At 44.8% G+C, this 19,501-nt stretch overlaps 1 protein-coding gene across 12 annotated transcripts in view; it reads left to right on the plus strand.

Moving 5' to 3' along the window:
• The window catches only part of LOC144129147 (uncharacterized), a 35,618-nt gene extending 16,154 nt beyond the window's left edge, over positions 1-19,464 (plus strand). Inside the window, exons 12-20 of one of the 12 annotated variants that reach the window (XR_013313871.1) lie at positions 1,444-1,622; positions 1,868-2,221; positions 5,915-5,972; positions 8,729-8,848; positions 10,318-10,353; positions 11,982-12,169; positions 14,623-14,882; positions 17,050-17,170; positions 19,352-19,464. Coding sequence is in view for 1 of the 12 variants with exons in the window: in XM_077663088.1 (XP_077519214.1) it covers positions 1,444-1,622; positions 11,982-12,169; positions 14,623-14,882; positions 17,050-17,154 (732 nt within the window). In the remaining 11 variants the exon portion in view is untranslated. Of the gene's footprint in view, positions 1-1,443; positions 1,623-1,867; positions 2,222-5,914; positions 8,849-10,317; positions 10,354-11,981; positions 12,170-14,622; positions 14,883-17,049; positions 17,171-19,351 lie in introns of those variants that run through there. The other 11 variants (XR_013313869.1, XR_013313870.1, XR_013313873.1 and 8 more) reach the window with 11 other exon arrangements.
• The last annotated feature ends 37 nt before the right edge of the window (positions 19,465-19,501 follow it).

Genomic DNA, 19,501 nt, shown 5'->3' on the forward strand with positions numbered 1-19,501 from the left:
GGCCGGCACGAAGAGCGACGCGACAGACCCACCGTGGCCTTAGACTGGCGATGCTCTCATAAGCTCCGTAATGCTGTCGCGTTAAAATGTATTCATCACTTGACTACTCATCCACACTTGCACCATTGTCCTCACTAGGGCTACCATTACCATCGCTGCTGCGGTCCCACAGCTTGCCGTTCTAGCATCGTCATCAAAATCCCTTACTTCGCAAACAACCACAGCACGTCGTCGTCCCGCGAAATCCCGCACTTCGCAAACGACCGCATCACGCCATTGCATGGAGCAGCGGAAAATTTTGCCTCACTGCCGCCACACGTGTATCAACCGTTCCGAGACATCGAACTTGCAGGCTGCCTGGCGCAAAGTTGTTCGTTTCTTCTGCATAAAGAATGACAGCCATCTTGAATGTAGCTGTGAACGAGCGCCGGACGCTTACAGGACCCGGTGCACAAATGGCGATTGATGAAGCACTACATTAAAAACTGGTAAAACATGGCAGGCAGTCATCAGAAACTGTGTGCTATGTGTGAGCAGTGTTGGCTTTTCCATCAGCTGCCGATACTCCCCGGAAATGCTGCCATACTCTGAAAGGGTATGGCTGTAGGCAAGTCGGTAGTATTTATTAGGGATGATCAACTGTAGAAGACATAGGCACGTACGTTGTCAGTCGACAACACAAGGTGGTTCTACCACCTTTTGTCTGCTGCCACCGTCTCGTGTCTTCTGTGGTGACCTGTCACTAATATCTGCTGTGGCGACCATGCCTGCAAGCAAGATGCAGCCCTGCAACAGTTTAACGCACTCTTGATGCTTACTTTCGTTCCTGGGTAGAGGAAACTCCCAGAAGAGATCCTGGGCACATTAATCTAAACTAAAAACGTTTTTTGCTACTGTATACGTGATAGTGGTTTCAAGGTGCCATTATCTCAAAGGAGTACGCTAGCACATGTTTGCAAGAGCCACCACGCTTGAAATGCAAGCTCACTTGAGCAGATCAAAAAGCAAGGATGCCAGATTATCACCTTCATGAGAAATCAGATGATTACATATTTGCTTGAATATAACATGGCTTTTTTTTCTCAAATTGTCTGCTTCAAAACGCTCCCTGCATTATACTTGGAAGTGAGGTGCGAATATAGTGTGCGTTCTTCTTTTTTTCGTGTTTTACATGATAGTCAAGGTGACCTTCGTCACCAGGCTCACTTCACTAACCTTGCGGCAAAGCATGTGGCACAACGAGGGCACAGGAGAGGGGGATTATAAACGTGGAACGAACCTGGCTGCCAACCCACAGTTCCACAAAATATGCTCAAATCTGCGAATATTTGCCTAATGGTGGGAGACAAGGCACTTTAATCATGCCTGCCGCACCCCTTGCATCGCTTCCAAGTCGGTGCTTCTGTTTAGTTCACTCTGGGATTGTGCCTCTACCTTGTGCAGGCTCGCATGGAGGACTGGCGTGCGGGTGCGCTGGACGCCAGCTACTTTCTGGAAAGGTTGCACGATGCCCGTGCTGCCGCCGCCGAGCTTCATGTGATGGTTGCCAAGGCCAGGGACACTGAGCCCGATGAACCTATCCAAGAACCCTTGCCGCCTGGCTGGCAGAGGCACTGGGACAGGTACGGTGTTCCCTGCCCCTTTCGACTTTGCGCGTGCTGCTGTTGGCAATCGGTACTGTATGACTTGTGCCACCAGAAGCAAGCTGGTGTGCGTGGAATGAAAAGAAAAAAAAAGGCATTTTAGAAATGTGAAGGTGGAAAAGGGACTGTCTCCTCTCTGTCAAAAAGGGAGGCATTTCTCGCGACTGTATCACACTTGCTCTTTTTTTTCTTCTTTCTGGTGCTGCTGCTCGCACCCTGAGCAGGAGCCGAGGAAGCGTGGTGTTCATGGCGTGGGCTGGAAGATGGGCTGGGGAAGTACTTCACTGCTGCGGCCGCTGTTTCGCTGTCCCTCTCCTTTTCCCTTACGGGCTCTGGAGAAGCCCTTCTTTGTTTTTCTTTTTGAGCCCTTCCTCCTGCGGCCCTCCCTTGGCCTTCCTCATTTTGTGGTCCACACTTCGAACTCCCTCCTGGTCCTCTGTGCCTCCTGCTGTCTCCTCTCTTTGATCTGACGACATTCGTCGGTCTCTGTCGGTTTGGTAAATGGCGACCAGTGAGCAAGGCTTCTGGACTCTCTGGACCTCCGGGGCCCGCCTTCACACTACTGGGACCCATCCTAGGTAAGATAAGTTCTTTGTTTCTTTCTTGATTTTAATGCGACAGCGTTAAGGAGCTCGTGTCGCAGAAAAGCCGGTGTCGTTGGCATCGGCCGTGAGCGAAAAATTCCTCCTCCTTCCCGTGAGTGAAACGAAAAATTCTCCTCGCACTCCTTCTCCTCCTTGCAATGTACGCCAGTGCCTTAACAGATGGTGCGCGATGGCAGCGCCTCCCGCTCGTCTCGTTCGGGCGCAGTGGGGCTGTGCAGGCATGCAGGAATCACGCGGTGAGCGGTGAACAATGCAGTGGACATCCAAAGCGTGTTTACCACGAAGATTATGGCTTGCTGCTCGTTCGTTCGGTGCGAAAGCTATGCTGGCGTTCGTGGCATCGGGTTTGTTGAGAACGATGAGCCAACGAACTATGACTGCAACTTGAGTCGCGCGCGTTTCGGCAAGGCGCCTGGCAGCGCTTCTACGTCGTTTGCCGCTCCGTGCGTCCGTTTCACCGTTTGTAGCAGAGCGATTTGTCTAACGGGTAAGGCGTCGCGCCGACCGGTCAATGGCGTTCTGTGGACTCCCTGGCAAGCTGCAACACGCTGTCGCGTTCCACTCTTAAAGGCGAAGCTTAAGCGTCCTCCAATTTTTTTTTTTCTAATGGTGTTCCTGCCTTGTATAGTTGGTCACTTCTTTTAGCAGTGGGTGTTAGTCAGCTAGTCTGTGAGCGCCTTGTCATGCTGCTGAGCAGCAAAACCAGTGGGAGTGTGCACATCTCTGTAGAGCTTGCGCCACCGTGATTGTCGTGTTCTTGGGTCTTTGCACGTTCACGCACAACCCTTGCCATTGTTGGTGCTTTTTACTATTGCCCTATTACTGTTGTACTTATTACTGTTTTATTTTTTAATATTGCTAAGCAATATTAGCGATGGCATGTGATGGAAACGCATTACGAGAAAAACACTACACGCTCTATAAGAGAGTGAATTGGGCATACATGCTTTTGCTGTCACTAGCTTAGTTGATAGAGAAAGGGGAGAAGGTTATGAAGAAAGGGAACGTGTGGTCATCTGTCTCTCTGTGATGGGATACATGAACTGTGTCGTGAGAAAAGGGTGAAGGCAATGAAAATGGGGGGGGGGGGCGAGATAGAAAGGGGAACCGTGCCAACAAGAGCGGGTGTTGTGTGTGCATGTGTGAAGAGCTTAGTCGGCAGTGTTCCTGTAGTGTGAGAGACGGCAAGAAAAGACACATGCATATTCTTGCTGCTCTCTCCCTCTCTGCCATGTTAAGGTGCTCACATAGGGGCCAGTCGGTGATTTTTTTATATTGCTTAAAAATTGACCGCTTGTACATTGACGCAACTATTCTTTATACCAGGTGTCTCAGCTAACTTGAGCCAAGGTTTAAAAAATAAATTATGAGAGACAGGCGACTGAAACCAGTTGCATATTGGTGACAGCCACCTTGCGCACCACAGGCAATTTTTTGTTTCAAAATTAATTAAAAGTTTAATGAAGTTTAATTATCTAAATTGATATATTTTGACTTTATACATGAAATTGCATTTGAGGAGTTGTTGAGCACCTTCAGAAACCCCCATTCCATCATTTACAATAAGGAAACTCTTATGCGTGTCTTTTTTTCTCAGCTCCAAAGAAAGACCGCAAAATGCAAAATAAACCACGTGACTTAACGCATTTGCTTGCCATGATCATGCTGCTCTCAAGCGTGGTTCGAGCAAACAAAATCACCTGCAGCCTTGACATGGCCCCGCACCAGCAGCAGTCTGATATGTTGGCAGCGGCAAATCGCACCGTCATGTGTGCCACTGGCTGACGCAGACGAGAAACCACCGCCAACATATCGGCCTGCCGCTCGTGCGGGGCCGTTGGGTCATGGCTGCAGGTGATTTCGTTTGCTCGAATCACGTTTGAGAGCAGCACGATCGTGGCGCACAAATGCGTTAGTCACGTGGTTTATTTTGTATTTCGCGGGCTTTCTTTGGAGCTTGGAAAAGAAGACATACGAAAGGGTTTCCTTATTGTAAACGATGGAATGGGGGTTTCTGAAGGTGCTCGACAACTCTTCAAATGCAATTTCTTGTCCAAAGTCAATATTTATTAATTTAGATAATTAAACTTCATTAAACTATTAATTAATTGCAAAATAAAAAATTGCCTGTGGTGCACAAGTTGGCTGTCACCAATATGCAACTGGTTTCACTCGCCTGTTTCTAATTATTTATTTTTTAACCCTTGGCTCAAGTTAGCTGGGACACCCGGTATATAGCCCTCATAGATTGAGGTAGAGCATTTGACTACGTTGAATCCTCAGCAGTCATGCAGGCATTGCATAACCGGGGTGTAGAAGAGGTGTGCATACATGTTCTGTGAAAAATAGCGATTCCACAGCGACCATAGTCCTTCACAGGGAATGTGATAAAATACCGATCGGTAAGGGTGTCAGGCAAGGAGACAATCTCTCCAGTACTATTCACCGCATGATTACAGGAGGTATGCTGAGAGCTTGATTTGGAACAGTTGGAGATAAAAGTTAATGGAGAATACCTTAGTAATCTAGGGTTTATTGATGATATCGCCTTGCTAAGGAACTCAGGGGGCGAACTGCAATGCATGATCAAGGACCTAGACTGGCTAGGCAATACAGTGTATCCAAGCATATGCAGAGAACTAAAGTAATGTTCAGCAGTCTGGTACCAAAACCTTGGAAGTTGTAAGGGATTACATCTTGCCTTGGAGAAGAGTTTCATAAGCCTGTTGTAGATGGTTGATTGCTTGCTTGTGGAGAGAGCAGTTGTGCTTGGCAGTTGTGGATAAATCTGGATTGTCACGTTGGAGCTTTGGATTGTAGGCCAGTGATTTTTTTAAGATCTCGGATCCCGTCGGGAAAAAATCGAAGTGGAAGCATGTTGGCAAATGTAAACTTCAGTGTCATCTGCACTTGCTCAGCTCTTGGCAGATGACACACCTTGGCTTTGCCTGCTCATAAGTGGCTGTAGAGGTGGCCTGTGCAGGGCAAAAGTTGGACAGTCTCAACTATGGATTGCTGTGGGCTTTATAAAAAAATGGCTGGGGTTTAACATGGCTTGAACCTAGGTGTACGACCGAAAGCTCAAATCAAATGTCAAAGTCAAAGGTCAAGGTCAGGTACCCAGTGGCCATAGTCATGATCACATGGTCATACTACCATAGCTTGGGCTATACCACCATGTAGTTAAGTCCGGCTTGACCTTTTGAGGCATTGAAGGTCATTGTTGATGTGGTGCCCACTGTCTCAAATCAAATGCCAAGGCCAAGGGCCAAAGTCAGGCACCCAATGGTGATAGTCATATGATCACGTGGTCATAACTACCATAGCATGGGCCATACCACCATGCAGTTAAATTTGGCTTGACCTTGTGAGGCATTGAAAGTCATTGTCGCATCCATATCGGAATCGGAAGTTGCACCTTGAGGAGTAGAGCTGTTGCTCTAAAAACTGTTTGGGCGCTCCCGCAGAGAAGCGAGCTACATTGCAGTGCCCCAGGAACTAATACCAGTGAGCTATGCATGGATTAAATACTGCTTGCACCAGAGGGCGAGGCTTAAAGCCCTGGCAGATTCACGCAAAGTGCATCATTGTTGAGTTAGCAGCATAAATAGCAGTGACCTTGAATTTGTTGATGGGGAGCTCAGCAGTGTAGCATGTTTTGAACAGGCTTGCTTGGCACGGCTGACCCTGCTGCGCGCTATCCCCCTGTCCAGCCTTGAAGTGAGTAAGTGGCAGATATGGTTTTTTGTTTCATGTTCCATCGAGCAGCACTGTTTCTTTTTGTTTTTGCAGCTTTTCATTGTCTGCGGGATATTTTACTAAGTAGCATGCGACTGCTGGTGTTATAGAAAAGTTTTTTTCTTTTGTCTAATCCTTTGCCTGAGCATTAGAAATGATCTTGCATGTGATATGTAAGGATTATTGACAGTATTGCAGACTGCATGCTGCTTGTTTAAACATTTCAAGCTGAGTATTTTAGAGTATTACAGCTGAGCATTAGTGTTTAAACATTGCATGCTGAGTATTGACTTGTAGAAAAAAGTGACATTTTAAACAGAGTGTTTTACTGTTTTCACGTGTTGTGTTACCTCTTGATGGACAGAACAGCGATGTTTAAAAGAAGATTTTTTTTTTTTTTTTCAAAATAAAACTCAGTTGATAGTCCAGCGCTTCGTTTTGTGTCCTCTCCTTTCTTGTCTGGCGTTGTTGCATGCTGCGCCATAGTAATGAGTATTAGCTATCAGTAAAACATTGCGCTTCCTTAATTTTGGCCCATAGTGGCATAGTTCCGCTCTGCCTTTGATGACTGATTATGCAGGTTGCCTTTCTTTTGGTGGTGTGTTGCACTCTCTGCACAGGGTTATAGAAGGGAAATGCCGCAAGGGATGATGGGGATTATAACCTCAGGGCAGAAGTACACCTTTCCTAGTGCACAAATTTCCCACTACATGTGTGACGATGCACTTGTATTTTTATTGCCAATGGTTGTGCTCTCATTTTTGCATTTGGTGCCAGTATTGTGCATGTATCTGAAAGCTACAGATAGCCTACAAGTTGTGTGTGGATACTTGGGCATTCTTAACGAAGTGCTTCTGTAATGTTCAGCAAGAGCATTTTTGTTTATTCCAATTGTTCATTTTTAATTTGCAGTGGGGGTTGTCCACACTGTGTGTTCTGAAAATGAGACCTAATGCGTTCTTAAAAATGCGTTCTTAAAAATTTGAGAGGATTCTTCCACTCACTGGGACACACAGATCTTAGGCAGGAGTGTGCTACTTTAATTCTTGGCTTTTAGGGGAGGGTTTTCCTGTTTCTAGTGTCAGATTGCAGCTATTATGACTTTAAAGCGTGGGAGGGGCAAGGCCCTGTGTCGCGAATTCGCGACATACCTTTCTACTCCGTGTACTCGTTGCTAAAGGGAGCTTGGCTACAAAGTTTGATGTCAACTTGTTATCAGCAGCCATTGCTTTCAGGCCAAAATGTTTGAAGTCACTGTGAGAAAGCTGTATGAAGAAAAAGGGGGCACAAATGAGTGATTTCAAGCAAGTGTAGAGAAATGTCTTGTCTCACATTTGTTGACAAATGTTGTGGGGACAGTTGGAAGACATCAGTTAGATGAAAAATTGTTTACTTTCGCTGGGAATTCGAGTTGGTTTGAGGTTTTCGATATGGTCTTTCACTCACCTCGGTCTAACTGCACAAATTTTAACAAACTCTGATTGTTTCTAATTGGCGATATGCCAATTTCTCAAATTTTAGCTCTGCTTATGATATTTTGTCATTGGCTTTTGAATGTGCTTACGGTATACAGTAGACCGCGAGTATATTGAACTGGAAGGGGACCGTGAGATAGTTCGATAAATTGATAATTCGATATACGGCGTGCTTCTTGCAGCAACATGTGGCCCACCGGTGTGCTGGCAGTGCGCTGCTCGCAAGATGTTGCTAGGTAATTACCTTGTTGGCATTGAAGCCACTCTGGACGTTAGAACTATCCACTGCCATCATAAGATGTCTAATCCTGTTGACAGTACACTATAAATAGAATAATCGCTCATTAAAATGAAGATATAGCTGGTTTCCGTAATGCCTTTGGCAGCGAAGGATGCCACATGAGGGCCACCTTTAGGCTTTAGTTAGTTATGTTGGCTTCACCTCATGAGAGCAATGTGGCATAGAAAATGAGTGCAGGGGAGCGAAGGCCACCCTCAAGCACATCCCACGGTCACCTTGTCATGCGGTTTCACAATGTTAGCTCTGCCAGCTGATACGAAAGGCTACGCAGCCGACCAGCCTTTGCGCATAGAAAGTTATTAAAGAGCGCCATCCGGAGAAGCAGTCAGTTCGATACATCGAAGGGCCTGCGGAACTGTCGTTCAATGTAACGTGTGACTTTCCTGTACTTTCGTGCACGATTTTCAAGGGAATAATCTGTGTGTTCGATATAGCCAATAATTCGAAATATTTGGATTCAGTATATCCGAGCTCAACTGCATTAGCTACCATAATGTGAAGGTAATAGTAGTTTTCATCCATTTCTTCAAAATTTGGGTATTCAAGGGTTAAACGTGCTGGCAAGTTATTTTTTTTTTTTGCATTGATAGTGAAGTCTTATCCTGCCAAGTCTTATTAGATTTCTGTTAAACAAAAGTGCAGCTTACATTTGCAGAAGCAGTGTCAAAATTATTCTGTAATGATAGCACAACTCATGTCATGTAGCTGATAAAAATTTCTGAACAGAAGACACTTTGTTTTTAAAGCGTATTCATTCAACCTTTCAGGGTGCACAGTATAGTTTGAGTCTCACTGATAAGAAAAACGTCGCGCACAAAATGAATCATATCAATTTTTTTTTCAAGGCCTTTGTAACGTTTCTCTCGCCACACATCGCACAATGCTTTTGGTGATGGCAGAGCTCTGTGAGTGTAGTATGTGTATGTATGTTCAAGTTGTGACTCACTGTAGCCAGTCCTGTTTCAGCCTTCCCCAGGATGCAGCAGCACAGCCAAGCTTAGAACTGCTTCAGTGAACAGCAGCTTCTGCTGCTCCCCGTTGGACCTGTGTACATAAGACAGCCACATCCATTGAGTTTGTGGCCTGGTGCGTGCCTCTCGAGGGATAACATTAAACTTGCCATCTGTGTTTCTTTTCGCTGTAAGGATTCTAGGGGAGTCCGTTACGCACTGGAGTCTTGCACGGTTTTTTGCTGCATCACTTGCAAATGGTGCATCCACTTCATAGATTAGCAGGCTGGGTGTGGCAAAATATTTGCCTGTTATAGTTTCTTTCAGGAAGCCCTTGAGTTGTCATTTGGAAAGCAGGGACTACGTATGATTATTTTCGAGTGTTACGTAAGGCTAGCAGCTCTTTAGGTTTTAGGTGCCTACACTGTGATGCTATACCTCTTGCACGGTTGTTACCTAAAATTACGCATTAAACATGGTACCTTGGTCTACAGCAACGTGTTTGTTACTTGCATGTGGTGCTATTATGGTTTTTTCTTATTTTTTTTCTTGTATCATGCCATTTTCTTTTCTGTCTCAAGAGTGGGCTCCATGTGCGCGAAAAAGAGAGCAGCGCGATGAGGTGGCGGGCAACATTCACTCCATAGCTTAATGGGCAACCTCCAGGCAAGCATAGGTAGCAGGCAATGCGCACTAGCGATGTGCACAGCGGTCTTCGTGCTTGCGCACTCGAGCTTAGTAGACACGCCCGTAACCTGCTCTCGCTTAAAATTTGATGGGTGTGCCTCATAGCCATTGCAAAAGAAACATTTTCTCTACAGCGGTGGTGTAGCGGCAGCTGCGATGACCAAGCCAGTGTGCTTGCGGAGACGATGTCACATCACGGAGTGCCTGTGCACTCTGGCTTAGTAAAAAAAAAAAAAAAAACGCTCCCATTAACTGTCGCTGCAATCCGCTTGTAAGTCAGCAAGCTGTAATGTGCAAGTAAGAATACGCACCGCGAGTGTTCCTGCACGTATATACAGTTGGAGCGCAGCAGCACGGTGGACCGAACGCTCGACACGCATCTCTCCCTACAGTGCGCCCGCTCGTATAGCCCACTCCAAATGTTGTTAGCCCTCCATAACTGATAAGCAGATTGTTCTCATTATTTAAATGTTCCAGGAGAAGCTATGTGACAAACTGGAAATGGCCAGTGGGGGTCTGATTGGCTAATCACGGGGGGACTTCCGGATGGCGAGCGAAATTTTCTGTTGGTGCAGATCCGAACGATGAGGCAAGCGACACGGCAAAAATGCTTCGTGCGACGGCATCACTTGCCGCCTGCGTGTTCACGTGAGTTTTCGCGTACATGGAGCTCAGCCTTTAATGTGTGAAGTCATTATTATATCTATCAATTTTTCTCGAGAGGCTGGTTCCTTGTATGCAAAAAACAGTTACGTGGTCTTTTTTTTTTTTACATTCAGCTTTTGTTCTAAAGTTCTGCTCGACATAATTTTGTTTTAAGGTATGAGTTGCAGGTTGTAACCACGACATTTTGGCTAATAAATGCAGAAATGTAGCATTTATTTTTTTTAACCGCTAACGTGTTTTGTGGTCTTTCAGGTGGGCATAATGAAGCAGCACTGTGGTTCCGTTTATGTAGGTTTATATTTTGGAGTGCTGTGTCGAAATTTTTTAAGATGTGAAATTTATTTATTTGTGACCTAAAGTAGAATGCTTAATTTGTACATTTTTGCATATTAAAAACATCATGGTTCCTCGTACTGGAAGAAATGCATTTATTTAGCTTGTCCAAGTAGGCACTACAATTTGCACATACTGGTGTGTCCACGCGGGACCTGCAACATGCGTGAAATGTGAGGAGCACTACCTGTGCAGTCTAGTTGTGCAGCTTTTACGCGTTACTGTAGGAATATTTCTGGATGAAGATTTGGACCATGAAAATAATGCTTATAATGCTCCATTCTGATAAATAATGAAAATAGAGCTGTGCTAACATTGAGGTACCTTGGTACTGTGCATAGACTTTCTTGTGTCAAATAGTGCCAAATTAATGAAGTGAAATAACTCTCATTGGAAGCTTTATTACCACTCATATAAAAGTATGTGTGACATCATGAATTTAAACTTTTTTTCCAGTGCATGTCTAATTTGTGCCACTGAACTGCACCATGTATTTAATGTCCACATAGTACATTAGTTAGGTGCAGTAGCTGCGCGTTAAGACACGTGGCAGGTTATCAATTGCAAGGTGTACAGTTTAGCAAAAATTAATATGGAGTGAAGAACTAAGCTTGATGGCATCCTGCTTCATCCGTTGCTTTTCCAACTTAGTGTGGTGTAAATGTTAATACTAATACCTGAATACAATGTTGAATTCTGAAAGACATTGTAAATGCATTTATTCGCAAGCATTTTCTCCTCATGATGACTCCTACAATCTTTTGAAGGCGGTACACATTATGGCATTAGAAGCCATGGTAGTTAGTTTTGTGTTGCAATCTTTTCTTTGACATGGATGCGACAGGTTGCTCAGTAAATAAGTGATCTATAGTTCCATATTCAGAGCCCATGGAGACAGTGGTAGCAAGTGAGCAGCCATATGTGCTGAATGCACTTGTTCATTTGGCTGGAACTTCCTCTTGTAGCAGCTCTGTAATGCAGAGTCATTAAGGCAGGCATAAGTTGCATTTTACTCTCATTAAGGTTCCAGTTGCAGGGATTTACATGTTTTGATAAACAGAAGAAGTACTTATATATTTATTTTATTCCCTTGTTTGCATTCTGTCCTCTGCTGTTGTGTGATGGTCAACAGGGACTGCTTTTTTTTGTCAAGGTTATAAACTATTCCAGGACGGCAATGCTTTGCGCACAGGTGTCTTTGTGTAAGTCTGTATGTGAGTTGTGATTAGTACTGTTGCAACAAAAATGGGCTTTGTGGGCTCTGGCTTTAGCGTTGCTTGCTTACCACCACATACATAGAGAATCAGTTGTTACAGGTGGAGTCATTGATAGTTGGTAGCTCATGCCTATTGGTCAGTTCTAAGCGTCAAATGAAGTGTCATTGGGGAAGGACCTGCTCATGACATTTTTTTTTTACTAGCCGACTTACAAAAACATATGCAAGGATTATCGAAAATGGGGAATCCTTTGAAAACCCGACATTCCTGGGAGTACCAATAAAATAGGTCACAGACGACAAAGCATCACTCAGAATGCGGATAGTTACCTTTCCTCTTTTGTTTTCTTTTTCTCACTGTTTCTAGTGGGCAAGCAAGATATTTTTATGTGCAAGAGAAAACTGGCCACTCCCAGTGGACGCCTCCCACCACAGCAAGCGCCAGTGGCTCACCCGATTCCACAGCTCAGACTTCTGCTGGAGAGCAGTCTCATAACGAGTTAGCTGACATCGCATCTCAACTAGCTGCGCCACCCCCTCCACCCCCACAGACAGGTGAGAAACAGCAGGGTTGGGGTTATACTATACTGCAATAGTAAAGCCCCCACAGCTGTTTGCACAGTACCTGTTTTGCTGTGTATTGTACCACGTAGTGCGATACTTAACACGTTCACCAGTGGGTCGCGTCATATATTCCTGTATTTATGCTGTGCAGCACGAAAACTGAGTTGCATGATGAAACCGCAGGTCAGCTCAGATTTTTCAAGGACCCTGCAAAAAGCACACATGCTAGGTAGCTGTAACCATCTCTTTGTGGTTTCAAAAAGTTGGCTTTGCGAGTGGCTCACTGATGGGCCACGCCGCACCCATAAAAATATAGGGGTGGCCCACCGGTGGGTCATGACGCGCAGGGATTAGGACTCTGAAAATAGCTACCGCAGTGAGCGTGTTAAAGAGGTCATGACATGGTCTGCCAACATATCGTGGTTTTACGTCGCAAAAACTAGCCACGACGTTGTTATGCATACTTATGGCGTCTTCGGCTGAGCCGCACTGCCTCCGTGCCGGTGATTAGGAAGCGACGTCAAATACTACACGAGTGGCACGTCCACTTGCACCTCAGCCGAACGTGCAAAACATTCTCAGAGTGCCGTTGCTCTTTCTGCCCTCTGTTCACCGTGGCCTCTGAGACTCTCACAGATCTCAGAGGCCATTTTTACGAGCGGCCGACGCCAACGACTGCAGTCAGCAATTTGTATAGTTAGCAACAACCCCTTCAGTAACAGCGCACAGGATTGGCGTTCATAGCGACGGTGGGCAATGCGGGAACCACGACCATGCTCATGAAATACTGCGACTGTGCTTGTGCAGGTTTGTCAGACACACCACGGCGTTATGCTCGCTGGTTTTGATGCATACGCTTTAGAGCGGCTAGAGTGACTTCCGAAAATATCTGCCGACGATTCTCAATCCAATCTCAGCTCCCCACATTGTCACTGTATTGATATATCTTTTAGGTAACCTATGCTCACGTTGACAAAAAGTATGATGTCATAAAGTGCAGGCCTGCCAGATGAACCACATTTGCCGTTCGCCGCACTAAAAATATTGACGAACCTTTAATTTTTTCAAACGGTCAAGGCACAGCGCTCGCCGGCCGGTGGCTGCATGATTGCAGCGCGAATAAATGCATTGCAGCCGCTACAATATTCAACATTTCTTTAAAATATGCCCACTTGTGATGCTTCGTGTTTTTTCCACTTCGTCGATGCTTCCTATCGGCCACTGTGTAGTGATATTGTCTGCGCCAACAGCATCGTCCGCCCGCGACGTCTGCTAGCGCGAGCTGCACGACGGGATTGCACCGCGCTCCACCGTCGGTCTCCACGGTGGCGCGGTGGCGCGCACTCGTGTCGTGCTCGTCCCAGCCGAACGTAAGGCACTGCACGAGTGGAATCCAGCCGAACGTGGAGCACCGCACGAGTGCGTGGAAAACTCCACGAGTGCCGTCAGCCGAAGACATTATTATAAAAGAAGTATGGTTTGACGCACGCATTTGAGCTAGAAATTGAAATAAGAAGCTATCGGCTGTAAGCCCCTCCCCCTGGCAGCGAGGACCATATTGAAGCAGCCTCAGTGATGTTATTAACCGAAAGTGCCGTTACCTGCTGCAAAACTTCCGCACGCACGGTCGGTGCGAAGCAGGGGGGGCGCCTACTCAAGTCCGGTGGTGAAGCCACCGAGACCGGGCAGGCCCCCTGTCGTGATTTCTCCTCTTCACCCCTTCACACCCCTAGGCTAACTAACAACCCGCTCCTCTTTGCTTGCCATGCACAGCGTGCATTTCAATCGTTCAGTCGCAAGCAAGCACATGACAGTGTCTATGTAGTCATATGTTGTCATGAATCACGAGCGTGCCAGTGTGGCCTGACTGCCACATGGTTCAGGCGAACTTCAGAAAATTTGGTTAGAAATTACTTGCTGCACTAAATGAGCTCATATTTTGCACAGTTGTTCCAAGCTGCATAGCAAACAAAATGCAATAAACAGCTTGAGTCTGAAAAATGGTGTCATGACCTCTTTAAATATTGCTACTTGGTATGGGAACATTTCGATTGAAATGTTGCTGGTGTTTTTATTATGCTCATTATTAATAGGATTGTACCCTTATTTACATTAGCACTGAAAGAAATCTAGTTCTTTTTCTGGGAGATGAATACTGTATGACATTTTCACACATTTTATGACTTTTCTCAGTAGTGTTCCTGCTTCTGTGGTCTGTGTAGCATGTTTTGCTGCCACATTATGAAAACTGGACAAAAACTTGAAAAGTTTAATGTTTGAGCTGCCTGCACTGCACTTGAGATGGCACTAGGAACACTTGACCCATTGTGAAATGGCATTTGAAGAGAATAATCATCAGTGATTGACTCAGATGGGCACAGTAAATAAAAGGATTGTTCGTGGAAGTGTTTTGCCAAAGGCACCGGCCTTTAATGTTTTCACAGGCAACGAAAGTGACGCGGCCGAGGAGACCACTGCTATTCAAAGAGACGAAGCAAGGCGAAGTGCAGAGGAGGCTGAAAACCTAGATGGCATGAGTCTCGATGCTGCGGAAGCTGCTTTCTACTCCAGCGTTGCACTCTCTGCAGAGCCTGAGTCGAGCACACCTCAGGAGGGCAGTGGTGACAAAAAACCTTCATCTGGGGACACTGTGCCCGAGGATGAAGTCAGCGTGCCTGCTGTGCCTGCTCCAAAGAAAAAAAAGGTGTGTATTTTTATGCCTAAAATGCATAGAAACATTCACAGTGTCGCATACCTAGAGAGAGTGCTGAAAAGTGTAGACATTGTATTGTGCTTGGCTTGTACTTGAACAGATACGTGGGTTCGCTGTTGAATTGTGACCGTTTTTCAGAATAAACCTCTTAAAAACTATTTTCTCAATTTTAAAACATGTCTAATATCAAACATTTACTTGAATGCAGTTTGATAAAGTGAAAAGTGTATAATTAATGTACTACTAATTTAACCTGCACACAGTGAGGAGCACAGCTGCTCATTTTTGTATTGCTCGGAAATACCTTCATTTTTTAATATATAGTACCATATTTACTCGCGTAAAGAACTCACTCTCATAATGAACCCAGCCCCCACTTTTGTCAATGAGAATTCACTTTCTTTTTTTAACCTCGCATTTCGCTGTGATCGGCCGCCGATGCAAACTGTCACAAAATTGTCGGATCACGCTATGTTGCCGCAAACACTTTTTAAGGAAACGATGCTAAACGTTGTCCACACACGAACGTTAGCGACGTGGGGACGCAACTTGTTGACCGTGTGCTTTTGTTTATGGTGGATAGATGGACGAGCGAGCGAGCTGGCACATGGTTGATTAAGTGGGTGGAAGGGCAGGCGAATGGGTGGAAGGGTTTGTGGGCAGGTTGGCGGACGGATGTACAAAAAAACTCTGCTGAAACTTTTTCGCCTGTGTAATGAACCCTCCACCACCAAGTTGCTGTCAATTTTTCTGTGAAAAAAAAATTATGGTAGTAATTGCGGTATGACCCGAATTGGGGCGAAGCTTTAGTTTTGAATCTCCACTTTTTAATGCAACTGTATTAAGGCTCCCGTTCAGCAGAAAACCCGCCATCTTCCTGGCAACGTTGTTGTGTCAATAAACCCACGTCACGCATTGATATCTGGAATGAAATTAATTAAAAAGAGGACTTCTAATATGAATTAAAGATTGGCGCATGTCTTAAACAATTTAACTTTGTACAATAATTGACCCTTAATTTAGGGGGGGTTGTGGTGTTGGCCTAACTTGAAGCTTAGTAATGTGTTAATTGGTGGAGTGAACTAGAGATGTGCTAAATAATGAGACACTAATTAGAGTAACATTATGTGTGTAAACTGCAGTGTGGAAGAGTTCAAAGATCAGAATGTGGTTGCGATAATTGTGCTGAATGTGAACACAGAACAGTGACTGCATGTGAAGAGAAACCGCTAAAGGGAGCCATTAACGTTGTCGCGTCATACCCTTGAAGGTGGAGCTTAAGTGTTGTCCCCCCAATTTTGGCCAAACAATATATTATCAAGTTGGCATTTCTCGACATTCCCATGGTGAGTGAAGCAGAGTTTAAATAGTGGCACCTCTTTTCTCTCTAGATAATTTTTAAATTTCTGTGAAAGCAGCATTTCACAGGTTTGTTAAGGATAGCAGATAGATCGTGCACCACGCATACTTCACCCATCCCACAAAGTCCTGCAGCGAGGGCTGAGAACTGGTCCTTCTGGAAACCTGTTTCTGGAAATCGGCATTTCTTCAGCCTGTTGAAACTCTTTTCGAATAGACTTGCTGGTGAAATTTCCGTCTCTTTGCTTCTGCCAATCATGAACAAAAGTTTCAGAAACACCGAACACACGTGAGGTGGCCTGATTGCACCTTGCTTCCGCACGAAGATCGCCTGTTTTTTTTGTTTTTTTTTTTTTTCAAGGCAACGTCTGAATGAACTCTGCATGTCTTCACAATCGACGCTTGCATGTTTGCTGAAGAAGTCCAGGTTGGAGCCTTACTGGTGGGACACAGCAGAGGCTCACTAGTCACCACTGTAGGCAATTACTATGTGCTAGAAATATCAGGCTGCCGTTTCATGATGCGGATGATAATAGAGTGTTGCTAACGTAGTTCCATTTTCATACTCAGTTCTGACGTGTAGTTTTTTATTCATTTTTTCCGGAAAAAAGATGCGTGTTTGGATAGAGTAACTACGCTCTTTTAGTGGCCTGTACATGCACAAATTTTCATTTAAACCAGGCCTTAGCTAGGTTTAAGTATGGAACTTGCTGGCCACTGTATTACACTGCAACTGTCATGCTTCTCCCGATGGGATTGCTATTTGCAGCTCACATTTGGTCAAATATTTCATGCACAGACAAAGGTGTCCGCTGGGCTGACTCTCCGCAAGAAGAACATCCCTTCGCTTCTTCAGAAGTGGGAGAAGATTAAAGAAGAACAGAAGCGGGGCATGCCCAGCTGACCAGAGGAACACAGATGTGAGCCTCAATCTGTCATTCATTGATATAACTATAAAAGGAAATTGGCACCATGTGAAAAGGAACATTTAGAATTCACCTGTCTTTTTTTTTCTTTTCTTGAACCTGCAAAGTTACTGTGAGGCTCATTCGTTTGCGGCCAAACTGCATATAAAATTACAAATTGGTTGTCTATGCTTGTACTTTGGCAGCGAGCATTGGCTGCTAAATAATCAAGCATTTCCTTTCATGGTTCACTGTACGAGTAAGCAGGTTGAATGTTGGTGTTATATCGCAACATGCTGTCAAGCTATAAAATGAAGAAGACTACCTACGTACTTTGAAGGTGAAAGCATTAAGTTTTTATTTATATATTTTTCTTTTCCTTTCTAATGACACACTCACCGTGAGCATATAACTGTAAGGAAACGCACACACACTAGGTTCATGTTTATTTGCCAAGAAGCAGCACAGTTCTGTGGCCTATAGGTCGCGTGCTCACTTGGCCATCTAAAGGTCCTTGGTTCAGTTCCCCACACATTTGGAAGAAATTTTATTTTTCTTTGTTAATGATGTCACATGGGTTTTGGTGCCATTTTTCCTGGAAAAATGCAGGGCTGTGGTGAAGATGCTAATAAATTTTACTGCTGTTCTTCAGGGCTTTGCACAGACTATGCATTCAGTGAAGGATGATTCATCAGCCTATTAAGGGACTTCTTTGTTCATTAGGTACGAGGTCACAAGGGCTGGGCACTGATTATTATTCTCAACTGATCAAGTGGTAGTCTTCAATTTAATGAATTGAGTCAGTAAAACATGGTTTTAAAACTACCAACGGTTGCAAGGCTTTATGTGTTGTGTGCACATCCTTAGCAATAAAGGAATAGTGCATTTTAAAGGTACCCAGAAAGGGGCTGTCAATAAACTTGCGATATGTCTGGGATGCTAAAAGACGCCACTTCATAATTATCCTCCATGAAGAATTATTTTAATGCATTTTGTGGAAGCTGAGTTATTGGAGACAAAATTTGAACTTCCGCGTCTTCGTGCCTTTTCCTCTCCTCTCGCACGCCGTTTCCTCCGCCAGCCCAACCTACTCGGCCCCTACCCCACTTCCGCCGGTTGCGGCGTGCGCGGAGTGGCCGCGGCCGCAGTAGCGAGTGACGTCTGAAAGAATTTGGCGCTGTGAACCAATGATAACCGCCAGCTGCCGACGTCACTTGCACGACGTGACGTCGTATGCCAGGTTTTCACGCGAAAACCCGGCACCACGCGTCGCCGCGAGGTGCGAAAGCGTGTTAAAAAATTTATTGTAAATTTCCCGCTTGCTTTTGAGGTCTCGTACGCGACATGGACGCACGGTGGCTTGTACTCTACATAGTGCAAGCATTTTAAAGCCAAGCTCAAACACCCCTTTCTGGGGCCCTTTAATGATCTCATTTCGTTTAGTTTTGTTTGTTGACTTGTTACGTTGTCAAATATTGATGGAAAATGTGGTGAGTGGGCAGAAACAAGTGCGTGCTTCTTACTGCCTGGCAGGCCACCAGCTATAACAGGCGCTGTTCATGTGAGCTGTGTTGTCAGCTACAGGAGTGACTTGCAGCTTTTTTGACTGGAATGAAAAATAAGCATCATGCTTTACAGATGCCTTATGTGCCTTACTGTTAATAATAGGGGCAAAATGAAACTTGGTGCCAATAAAAAAGGTCATACTTAATTGATGCCCCATCCATCTTACTGCCAGTAGTAGTAACATGAAATTAGCTGCCAATGAAAATAATTTTGGTGCAGAAAGCCATGAAGAAGCTTTTTGTTTTTTACCGATATTGTTGGTAACATGCTGGCCATTAGAGTAACTCAGTGCCTTCTCGCAATATCTTTGTCCAGTTGTCTTAGGTGTTAATACTAAAAGAAAAAAAGGCCTGCTAGCAAAGCTTTAGTCATATTGATTAATTGGTAGCTCGACCAATTATTAGTTCCAAGTTTAACGATGCTATCAAGCCATGTGCAAAGACTGCTCTCGTGCAGCTGTCATGCTCTAGGCAGTAGCTCAGGATATATACGGTGCATAGTGAGTTCAAACATATACCAGCTTTTGTCCAGTTTACCTGGCCTTGTAAATATTGTGTTCCATTGTTTGCACTTAAACAGTCATGCGTGATTTACTAATTTCACTTTTTTTTCCTTTGTATTTCTTGCTAGTGGTGTGAACGCTGGCAGCTGTCACAGAAGACATCGAACTTCCGTTTGCATGAATTTTTATTAAATTATGATTACTCATTGTACAAAAACATAATAAAATATATGAAACATTACTCCTGCAGAGTGCAGCATTGAATTGTGCTTGTGGCT

This window comes from Amblyomma americanum, chromosome 4 (genome assembly GCF_052857255.1).
Source record: "Amblyomma americanum isolate KBUSLIRL-KWMA chromosome 4, ASM5285725v1, whole genome shotgun sequence".
Taxonomy (NCBI): Eukaryota; Metazoa; Arthropoda; class Arachnida; order Ixodida; family Ixodidae; genus Amblyomma; species Amblyomma americanum.